Raw genomic sequence first — 12054 nt, forward strand, 5'->3', positions numbered from 1 at the left:
TGGTGCCATGCGTAGGTCTTAACCATTATGTAGGTGTTTGTTAGCTTCTGAAGAATGGCAGCAAGCCAGGATCCTTGTTCTAGGCACTATTGTTTGCTCAGTGGAAGATGTAAATAAGGAAGTTAGAAGATTAGAAATGGAACAAAGTTTTGTGATGGAATTTGCAAAATGTTCAGTTCAACTGTCTGCTTTGGAGTGTGTATGCAGCGATAAAGCTTTAGTAACACAATTATAGTTGTGTGTTAACAAAGCGAGTAAATGTGTACACTTTGAAACTACATTAACGATAAAAATAACGCGTGCTGCTCTTTTAGAAAAAAAAAAACTCCAAGTCCCGCACATGTTTTTCTTGAAGAATGAGGCAGGAGCTTTGACTTTACAAGCAAACGCTCATACATTCAGGTATGCATGCATATGAGTTAGCAGCTTAGAATTACACAAAAGAAAACTTTTATTTAACAGCAAGTTCAGCTGAATAATTAATGAACACCTGCAGATTTAGTAACAGTATGACTGTATGAGAACTAGTTATCAAACACTTATATAAGAACTAAAGTTACAAAATATACCTCTGAAAACAGAGTACCTTTTTTAGCCCTTTCTGCATAAGTGAAAATGGGGGAAGCAACAATGAAATGGAGACCAAACGAGATGCTGGACTGGAGACTGGTCATGCACAGACAAGACCATGATCTGAAGAAATAACGACGTAGGTCGAAAAAGTTGATTCAGGCAGAAGTACAGCATCTGAGATCTGCCTGAACAACAACCAATCTAAGACTGAAAGTTTAGCGGCGACCGATCACGGCCATTAACGAATTACTGACCTTTTAGTCCTACGTGCCTTTTTTCATTTCAGCAAGACAGGAGTCAAATCAAAGTTTCAGATAGCAACATGATCATTGACACTGATGATATCTAAACCCAACCCATCCATAACAGAGTCACAGAACAGATCATGGCATTGTCCCTCACCAGCTTGCCACACTGACAGATTAAATGAGAGCAGACCCATGTTTTGATGCTCCAAACATTTGGCCCCATCACAATCTAATCCAAAATAATCATACTACAACACTGCATTTGATGATCCCATGGCCTTGTCCCCTGCCATCTTTTCTGATGACAACTACACTTCACCGTCACAATGTCCTTCCTCTTGGCTATAAATTCAGCAAATGGCTAAGCTCAATAGCACCACTTCATCAGCTCATCCACCACCAACAGAGCATTATAACGTCCATCGCTCACTTCTCCGAATTCCTAGCTGAAAAACAAGACCCGGAACCAACCATGGTCAGCACCAAGAGACTAGCTCAATTGGCAAAGAAGTGGCAGAGGATGGCAACAATTAAGAGGAAGAGGCTCAGCCAAAGAAGATGAAGAGTGCTGCACCTCAATAGCAGTCAAGGGCCACTGTGTCATGTACACGGCCAATGGGAGGCACTTCGAGGTACCATTGGTGTACCAGGAGCTCCTGAGGATGTCCCAGAAGGATTGGCTTTGCAAGCGATGGCAAGATCACATTGCCTTGTGATGCCAGCGTGATGGAGTATGTAATGTGCTTGCTCAGGAGAAATGCCTCTGCCGAGGTTGAGAACGTGTTGCTGAGCTCTATGGTGACATCTTCAGAAAATAAAGGAGGGGAAAAATATATAGATGCATGGTGCATGAAGTAAAATATAAGGCAGGTAATGCAACACAACAAAAGAAACATATAGACTATTAATAACATAACTTGGTGGCAAACAAATTCCATTGTACGAAATTAATTATAGCAGGCCAAGCGCACAAGGCACAATTTGATAGAACTATTACATCCATTTGAGCGACAAGTAATATGGTGGAGTGAGTACTATTTAAGAGACACTCGATCGCTGACAAGTAGCATAATACATACATAAGTAGTTGTTTTTGTTCTTGGCTTGATAACGAAATGCAGCAAACTACAGAAGGAAGCCAGATAAGGATCCATCAATGACCCTCCTGGCCCCTTCATCTTACTTTCAGCTAGCTAGCTTAACTATGGCAATCAAGCTTTTACTTTGCTTCGCGAGTGGTTGCACGTGAAGTGGCAGCGGCGTCGGCGAGGTCAATGTGCTCTTGCACGAACTTCTCCAAGGTTTTTATGTGGTCCATGAAGACCATGGAGTTAAACTCATCGACCGCCCTAGCGTCCTCACAGAGGTGGATGAAAAGGTCGAGGTGGTCATGCGTTATGAGTCTCTGTGCGGCGAGAGCGGCCTCAAGGCAGAGCTCCACAGGCGCGGTCATGGGCAGGTGCAGGGCCATCAGTGCACGGAATAGATCATTTCCATGTAGGCCAGCGAGCTGGGCAGTGGGGGAGACATCATGGCGGCGGCCTTTAGGGCTGCGCGTGGCCTGGAGGCGAGCAGTGAGGTTATCCAGCTCCCTGATGTCATTGCCGAAATTGCGAACGAAGTTGGCCAACATCTGTTTTAGACAAAAGGCGTAGATGGGGGGGCTGGAGATGCAACGTGTCGCAGCAGCGCCCAGCACCTGCCGGAGGCGTACCAGAGCATCAGGATGTGGGTGGGTGCCCCCGGCCATCTCAATAAGATGATTGCTGCTTGCCAAAATTGCCTCCATGTCCATGGCCGGCCACACAATTGACTTGAGCGATCTCCCTCACTGGTCTTGCTGCCAAGGTGATAGAAATAGGGGGGGTTAACAATCACATCAACGTAGAAATGATGATTCACAGGAAAAAGCATGGCTATTTCAGGCATGAATTTACAGAAAGAGGCCAAAGTTACAACTTCACAGAAGCTGGTTCAGGTTGCGAAACTTATGAACTGGGCCAAAGACCATGAGCCTTACAAGATGAACTAGCATTAACTGAACCCTTAAAAATATCACAAAACTGGTGTGGACTGAGTCGATTGCAAACTAGGAATAATAATAATAAATTGGCTGAAAGCCGCACAAGAATAGAGGAAGCAAATCACATCTGGATTTAGGATATAATGGAGATGGGGGCGGAGGGGCTGTCCGGCGGTGAGTGGCGGGGTTCGTGGAGCCGCCGTTAGGGCGCGCACTGCAGAAGAAGCGGTGAGGCGTCAGACGGGTGGAGAGCGAGGCGGATACATACCAGCTTTGAGGCAAATGCGAGCACCGCGGGCGGCCTTCGGCGATGAGGGGAGGCGGCGAGCGGAACTCCGGCGGCGGCGGCGGCGGACTCGAGAGTGGAGTTTAATTTGGGATGCTATTCACCCAGTCACGCAGATCACACGAGAGCCAACTACTGTTTCAACACAAATAGCAAAAAAACACCCCATAAACAAAGAAATATACAGATAGAGCCCTGGGAGTATGGGAGGTCATCCAGAGTACAGCTGGCCAAACGGGCCGGTTTTTTCGGCCCGGCCCAGCAGCACGGCACGCGACGGGCCCGGCCCGGCACGGGCTAATCGGGTCGTGCCAGGCACGCATCACGCATTGGGCCATGTCTGGGCCGCCACCCTCAGCCCGCGTGCCAGCCCGGCACGATAGGACTAATCGCGGGCCGGCACGTGGCACGGCACGACACGCGGCACGGCCCGATAGGCCCGCCTCGATCGATGGGGGAGCGGGACTGCGGGAGCGGGGGAATCGGCCGGCAGGCGACAGGCAACAAGGGGAGGGGGAGCGGGGCCCAGGCGCCCAGCGCCTCGATCGATATGGGGGAGCGGGATGGGGATAGGGGGACTAGGGGAGCCGTTGGGAGGGGTTTAGGGTGAGGTTAGGGTGGATGCAACGAGCGCGTCGAGCTCGATAGCTGTGCAAACTCCGCTCTCCTTCAACCCTGATGGTACGATACGCAATTTCACCTATGATGCTAATGTTCAGCGAGAAGATCTATGTCGTCTTATTGCTTCTAATGATTTACCACTAGGCTTTGGTGAATCTGACGGTTGGTAGAATATATTCAAACTTGTCATAATCCTAATTATAGACCAGTTTCTAGACAAACTACCAGTAGGGATATTAAAAAGCTATACAAAACTAGTAAAGAGAAAATAAAATGAAGAACTTTCTACATGCACTTTTTCAGTGTTGTTAACATCTGATATCTGGACTGGTCAGGCAAAGCAAGACTACATTAGTGTGGTAGCTCATTATGTTAACCAACATTAGCATCTACAAAAAAGAGTCATAGGATTTGAATTAATTGATGTATCACATAGTGGTCCAAACATTGTTGAACTTGTACGAATGATTTTAATCTTGCCGGACAAGGTTTTCGCAATAACCTTGGATAATGCTTCAGCAAACACTAGTGCAATGAATACCCGGACTCCCATATTCTCCGTATATGTTGCATCCTTTTTAATTCATCAATGTTGTGCTTGTCATATCATTAATCTTATGGCTAAAGGTGCGTTACATTTATGTGAACCACACGTTGAAGTCATATGCACTGCAATATCTTATTTTTCGCCTTCAACTCAACGAATTACAAACTACAAGGATATATATTGCCTTGATCTAGGCTGCATTCCACATAAGTATATTTCAGACATGCATGTTATATGGAACTCTACATATATGATGCTTAAGGCAGTTATCCAAGACAGAGTTCCGTTCAATGGTTTTATTCATGCCAAATGTGGGGTTGAACCACTAATTAGCAAGGAAACTTGGCATGTTATTACATCATTGACTGCATTTCTTGAGTTGTTCTATGATGCAACAATTACTTTGTCTGGGGTTTATTACCCGACATCTCCTTTGATGGTGCATACCCTATATTAGACATTGCTGGCATCGGAAAGCATATGAAGGCGATGGATTATTACTTAATGTTGTTGCTGACATGAAAACCAAGTATTTAAAATATTGGCAACAAATTCCACCATTGTATGCATTTGCATTTATTTTGGATCCTAGAGCTAAACTTGAAGGGTATCATAGTGCACTCAATGTACTTTATGTATCCCTAAGTTTAGATTATACTTATGACTTCAATAAGGCTCGTGAGAAGTTTTTTGAAGTTTTTGCTAAGTATGAGGAAAAATATGCCGGAGTTCGAATGCAACTACCTCCACCAGCACCAACTACAGGTAAAAAGAGAGGAGCATGGAGCAAGATCTTTGGTTCTTCGTCCTCCTCGACCGTTGGAAGCTCTTCCACATCAACATCTGTTCTTCAAGGTGGCGGGGAGTTAGCGAAGTACCTCAAAAGTGACAAAGTCATGTACAATTTAGATAGTGAGGAAGACTTCAACATACTACAGTGATGGCAAGAACACAAGCTTACATTTCCGGTGCTTTCCGTATTAGCACGTGATGTGTTATCGGTGCCTGTCTCTACGCTGTCATCGGAGTCTGCTTCCAGCCTTGCTGGAAGAATAATTGAGGAGAGAAGAACTAGTCTCACCCCTGATATGGTGAGAACACTGATGTCCGTGAAAGATGGCAAGCTATCAAGAAGGAGAGCGCAACACACTGCAGAAACCACATAACTACTAGCCATGTTTGAAGAAATGAACATTGAAGAACAAGACCCAGAAGAATAGTTTAAGACTTGTAGTGTAGTCATTTTCTTTTTCTTTTGTAATTTTCTTATCTTTTTGTAATTTTCTTTCCCTTTTGTAATTCTAGAGCGTGGCTTTGTACTCTTTTACTTCCCAGGGATGAAAGGTTTTAATGAAGCAGCCACTAATAAAGCTCAAGATTTATCCCAGATGATACATTGTCTCAAATTTTATTTTATGCATTATTGTTGCGGTGCCTAACTTGCCTTACGTGCCAAACGTGCCAACTTTTCTCTATAAAAAGGATGCCCACTTTCTCATTTATCACACTCAAACTCCATCTCATTTTCCACACACAAACATGGCTGATCCAAATCAAAACGTTCTTCAGAGACGAGCTCCCATCTGGAGGTACTACGATGAAGAATTCGTTACAGATGACGATAGTCCCACCGACCTTTTTGCAAAGTGCAAACAGTGCCGGGCTGGTACCCACCCACCGACGCCCTGCCTACCCACATCCCGGACATCTTTGTCCCGCACGGGTTGGTGTACAACGTCAGCCACTTCGCCTTCGCCCATCTCAACACGGCTATGGTGGTCTCCAGTCGGTGGAGTTCCACTTCGCAGCCGCCTCCGGCTGCTCTGCGCTGCTGGTCTTCGAGACCGCGGCAGGTAGGGATGAGGCTGTGGAGTTCTTCCCCACCACTTACATGGGAATCAAAGTGGAGCTCCTCCGCCTCGGAGACGCCAACAACATGGCCACCACGGTCTACAACCGCCTCGTTGAGGTCGACGCTGCTGGCTACCCCCTCGAGCTGTGGCACCACGAGGGGGGCCAACTTCGTGTTTGGCCACCTGGAAATGCTCTGCTGCATAGACCGGCGCTTCCTCCACCCTGGCGATTTCTCCACCATGCGCGCGTTCGTCCAGGTGGAGTCATCTGCAAGCCTTCCCGACCGCTGCATCCTGCGCCTGCCGCTGGCGCAGATCGTCGACATCGGTCTCTCCATCATCAAAACCTAGGAAGTCGTTGGGGGGGCTCACTATCCCACTTGACGGTGACCACACGACGAGCCGGAGCACATCCCGCACGTCCACGGGGTCTGGGCGGACAACACTCAGCCGCGCCCATGCAACAGGGTCCACCACGACGACGACTACATGCCTCCTCCCTCACCACCCGCGGGCGACAACGGCGGCGTCGGTGCCGACATGCAGTCCCTGCTCTTCCACGAGTCCCACACGCCCATCCTCGGCCACGACGATGCCGTCATTGACATCAGCAGCGACGACGGTAGCGTCAAGTCCATCACCTCCATCTCGGACGGCGTTACGGTGGAGAACTCCTTCTCTGCCCTGGCCGTCGACGATGAGGACGATGAACCACCCCCGGATAGCATGCCGGGTACGAATAGACACCCTCATCCTCCGTTAATAGTGTTTCACTCCTTCCTACATCTAATGTGCCTGCATCTCCCATCCCACGACCAGCCGGTGATGAATGAGAGCACGAGATCGTTGCTCACCGCCTCTGGGCCAGCGACAAGCGCGAGGCTGACCTCACACAGACCCTGCGTCGCAGCCGCCGCATTGCTGGGATTGAGGGGCCCGCCTTCATTGACATGACGACCAAGGCCATCAGGGCTAAGGCCAAGAAGATCGACATCTCACCTGCATCCAGCGGCCTCGCCACGGCCATCAACGCTGCGGGACTAGCTGATCCTGCGAGCATCCCCTCTGACGACACGGCGGCACCGTCACTCATTGCAGTTCAGTGTGGCGCCACGGCGGAGGATGTCCGTGAGATTGCTGCGGTGGCCACCCCGGAGCCATGATCTGCTGCTACAGCCTCCCTGGCCGATCGCCATCACGCACGCTTCCCTTCGTAGTTCAAAAACTAGAGGACCCTACCATCGCTAGCTCTCTTTGCGTTGCCGAACCGTGCCCATGCAACAGTTTCCGTGCTTAGTTTGCGCTAGCTCCTCTAGTCTTCTTTTTATGCTTTCTACAACCGCCAAAACAACCATGTTTAATTTCAATGCGATCGGCCGTTTAGCTTAGTGTTTCTCGCTGCGTCGCTACGGTGTCCCTACGTGCAATGGTTAACACGAAATTCACGTTTTGCCGCTGGAACGTACGGCCGGGGTCTTGGCGAAACGCAAAAATGCTCGGACGTGCTCGCTGAGCTAATTTCCATCAGACCACATGCATGTTTCCTCCAAGGAAACAAAACTAACCTCTCCCGACGCTCGAAAAACTAGGTCCTTCCTACACTACAGCCGATGATTTTGCGGACGATGCATGGACGACACAGGCTAATAATCGTTGGATTGAATCCCTCCATACCTAAGCAACGTCAGATCCTACCATCGTCCACCTGTCGTGCATAAATGGTCGTGTGTGCAGCTATTCCGCTCATCGGGTGGGATGATGGCCTCATGCTCATCCTCGCTTTTTCCGCTGTCACGTACACTCAATCCCGTTGTACACAAACAATTTCCTTTTCCTCTTTAGCTTCACCACATCCTTTAACTATCACCAACGTATACGCCCCCACGGACCACTCTCTTAAACATGACTTTCTCACGGATCTTGAGGCGGCTGCCCCCGGCCAAAATCTGCCTTGGATGATTAACGGCGATTTCACCTAATGAGATATGCCTCGGACAAAAACAATGACTCCTTCCAGCAAAACGAGGCTGACCTTTTCAATCAATGGATAAATAACTTGGCCCTTATTGAGCTACCTCTACTGGATAGGAGGTTTACCTGACACCCTGGAACTCCTTGACCGTGTCCTCGTAAACGTCTCTTGGGATCAGATTTTCCCGAAATCATCAATCTCGAGTCTCACACGCTATGTCTCTGACCATGTGCCTCTGATCATTTCGATTAGCATTTCCTTCCCCTGCCCCGCATTCTTTAGATTTGAACTTGGATGGGCCTAAAGCCCGGCTTGTCGGACGGTTGTTGCTTCCTCCTGGGCTTCGGCCCCTCGTCGCCCTACGGCCCCTCTCACGTTTGCCCGGGCCCTGAAAAAAATGTCGCCTTGACCTCCGTGTGTGCCGCAAAAGTGTCATCCCTCTTAGTACACGTGAGACAAAATATTCAAACAAACCCGTGAGACAAACTGCAGATTAACAATCAATCTCCTCGCTTGATAGAGGAATGCCATTTCCTTTCCCTTCTTGAGCTTGCCCTTAGATGGGTGGTCATAAAAGTGCTACACAAAACGATGCGAGAAAAAATGATTTACTGGAGTCTTGGTGCAAAAATCAAAAGAACTATCGACGGAGACAAAAACTCTAGATTCTTCCAGGCCTCGGCATCTCAGCGTCGCCGCCACAATAAAATTCACTCTATCTCGCTTCATAACCAGGACTTCACTGCCCATGACACTAAGTGCCAAATACTAACGTCCTATTACACATTCATTCTGGGGACACCGTTCTCCCCAACATGGAACTTCTCGCTGCAGTCCCTCTTCCCGCATCACACCCCACAACTCTTGCAATTAGACTCTCCTTTTTCGGTGCAGGAAATCTATGATGCCTTTACGGACATGAACACGCTGGCCAGCCCCGGTCCGGACGGCATTGGGCCGGGTTTTTTCCGAAAGTACTGGCCCATTCTGAAACAGAAAATAACGGACCTATTCCACTGCTTTTACGACCAGTCTGTAGACATATCATGTTTGAACAAAGCCTTTATCATCCTTCTCCCTAAGGCTCCAGACACTCCTACAACGGACGCATTCCGACCCATCTCACTTCAAAGCTGCCCGGTCAAAGCCATAGCAAAACTTCTCGCAAACTGTCTTAAGCACGTCATCCTGCTTCTGGTCCACCCTGACCAAACAGGGTTCTTATCAGGGCGCACTATCTCCGAAAATTTCTTGCATGCGGCTGACATCCTCCACGTCTGCGCTAGAAGAAAAGCCCCCACCATGGTTATCAAGCTGGATTTCTCGAAGGCTTTGGACTCTGTCTGCTGGCCCTCCCAGCTTACCATTCTAGCTGCCACGGGCTTCCAAAACAAATGGATTGAATCTTTGCTTGTTACCGGCAAAACAACCATCCTTCTTAATGGAATCCCTGGCCCGTGGATACAATGTAAAAATGTGTTACGACAGGGGGATCCGCTATCCCCGTTTCTCTTCATAATAGTTGCAGATGTACTTCAAAGAATGATCATAAATGCTTGTCAGCAAAATCTGCTTGCACACCCCATCTCCCCAGATCTTCCGTGCCCGGTCCTTCAATATGCGGACGACACCCTAATTATTGTTAAGGCTGATGCTTCTGCGGCTGCAAATCTCAAATGTATCCTCAATGACTTCTCGAGCACCACTGGGCTAGCCATTAACTTCTCTAAAACCACTTTCGTCCCCCTAAGTATTGCGCCGGAAATTGCCTCCTCGATGGCGGCCAGACTTGCCACCTCTGTAGCCTCTTTACCACAAAAGTATCTTGGCCTCCCTGTTGAAATATATTGCCCGCCTCCCTCCATCAGTTCGGGCTTTTGGATGAGTTGGCTGGTGCATGAATACAATATGGTATCTGAGCCAAGAGGTATTGAGTTCAAGACCTTGTCAACGCAGTATTAAATAAAACGATTCTGTGGCCTACATCGATCCCACGTCTAAGGACTAAAATAGTCTAGACGTGAGGGGGGTGTTGAAATATATTGCCCACCTCCCTTCATCAGTTCGAACTTTTGGATGAGTTGGCTGGTGCATGAATTTAATATGGTATCAGAGCCAAGAGGTCTTAAGTTCAAGACCCTGCCAACGCAGTATTAAAGAAAACGATCCTGCGGCCTACATCGATCCCACGTCTAAGGACTAAAATAGTCTAGACATGAGGGGGAGTGTTGAAATATATTGCCCGCCTCCCTCCATCAGTTCAAACTTTGGATGAGTTGGCTGGTGCATGAATTCAATATGGTATCCGAGCCAAGAGGTCTTGAGTTCAAGACCATGCCAACGCAGTATTAAATAAAATGATTCTGCGGCCTACATCGATCCCATGTCTAAGGATTAAAATAGTCTAGACGTGAGGGGGAGTGTTGAAATATATTGCCCACCTCCCTTCATCAGTTCGAACTTTTGGATGAGTTAGCTGGTGCATGAATTCAATAACTTAAACATAATTATACTTCTAACACTCCCGGCCCCTCTCTCCCCACAAACTGCCCCCTCCGCATTCCAACCAGTAATAGATCGTTGCGATGTGTATCTAGCTGGGTGGTGTGCCCTTCTGCTCTCTTGCGGTGGTTGTCTGATTCTGCTGTCAGCTGTTCTTGATAGCCTTCCCACTTACTTCATGATGTGCTTCTCCCTACCCATAGGCGTTCTGGAGGAAATCGATAAACATAGACGGATTTTCTTTTGGTCAAACGGAGACTCCTTCTCAGGGGCTAAGTGCTTGGTTGCATGGGATAGAGTGTGTATGCCTAAACAGGTAGGTGGTCTATGCGTTAAAACTTACGAGCACATTTTTTTTGCCTTATGTTGAAATTTGCATTCAAATTCCTACACTTGCCCCCTCCCCTTCCTTTTGCCTTGGAAGGATTGGATTATAAACCACTCCCCAGTCCATATAGGTCTAGGGAAAATGCCTCCTTCCTCGGCAAGGCTATCTTCAAGCATATACATACACTACGAGAGATCTCCCAGGTTAGGATAGGAGATGGCTCTTCCACTTTCTTCTGGTTAGATCGCTGAATACTTTCGGAGTCTCTCGCCACCACCTTCCCAACCCTGTTTTCTCACCACACAAAGCCAAATGCATTAGTCAAAAATATTATGATGGATGGGATTGATCTGGGCTTATGTAGCCGACTAACCTTAACTACTTCCAATGAACTTGTTTCCTTGAGACTGTTATTGCAGGACATGCACCTCACGGGAGATCCAGACGAAAGATCGCTGCTCAATGGGGCTGACTTTTCCACCAAAGGCGCCTACGACGCTCTTGCCTCTTAGCTGGCCAACCCCAACCTTGCTCACATATGGGATTCGAGGGTTCCCAACAGGGTGCGGGTGTTTGGATGGTTGTTCTATCTCGACAAGCTTAGCACTCGAGCCATTCTACACCGTAAGACCATCATCGACTCGTCGTCCTGTCCCTGTTGCAACGGGGCGCAGGAAGATCATGCTCACTTATTCTTCGCTTGCCCCGCTGCTATTGCCATTAGGGATGCACTTGGGTTGCAGCCATGTTCCTCATCTCTTGTGGAGCTGTGGAACTCGCCATGCCACCCCACCCTACCGCAGACGGTGTGGCCTTTCGTCGTCCTGTTGCTGCTCTGGAAAATTTGAGATGTGCGAAATGCGATGACCTTCGGGGGGATAAACCAAACCCCAAATGATGTAATTAGAGCCGTAATCTCCGACCTCACTCTCTGGTCACACCGCCTTACAAAGGCGGACCAAAAAATCCACGCCGGATTGTGGCGGGATTTTTTTTCTCCTCTCGTCTTGCATAAACCTTGTTGATGAAGTTTTGTTGAAATATATTCAGGTGGGGAGCCTTCCCCCTGGTGACAGTTAAAAAAAATCATCATGGTCATTT

General features: G+C 48.2%; 1 protein-coding gene across 2 annotated transcripts; it reads right to left on the reverse strand.

The window, feature by feature from the left end:
• Positions 1-1707: 1707 nt before the first annotated feature.
• LOC109747128 (uncharacterized) lies at positions 1708-3268 on the reverse strand. Of its 2 annotated transcripts, XM_020306219.4 has the most exons (3): positions 3137-3268; positions 2970-3058; positions 1708-2661 (listed from the first exon to the last, which is right to left on the reverse strand). In XM_020306219.4, exon 3 carries the CDS (start codon positions 2614-2616, stop codon positions 2041-2043), a length of 576 nt encoding a protein of 191 aa, XP_020161808.1. In that variant the 5' UTR covers positions 2617-2661; positions 2970-3058; positions 3137-3268; the 3' UTR covers positions 1708-2040. The 2 variants fall into 2 exon arrangements, with proteins under 2 accessions (XP_020161808.1, XP_020161807.1); XM_020306218.3 differs by lacking the exon at positions 2970-3058 and having other exon boundaries at positions 3113-3262.
• Positions 3269-12054: the final 8786 nt, after the last annotated feature.

Source organism: Aegilops tauschii, chromosome 5 (assembly GCF_002575655.3).
Source record: "Aegilops tauschii subsp. strangulata cultivar AL8/78 chromosome 5, Aet v6.0, whole genome shotgun sequence".
In the NCBI taxonomy this organism is placed as follows: Eukaryota; Viridiplantae; Streptophyta; class Magnoliopsida; order Poales; family Poaceae; genus Aegilops; species Aegilops tauschii.

Bases quoted from the DNA above. Each gene is read 5' to 3' on its own strand.
- LOC109747128 (XM_020306219.4), bottom strand. From the start codon at position 2,616: ATGGACATGGAGGCAATTTTGGCAAGCAGCAATCATCTTATTGAGATG.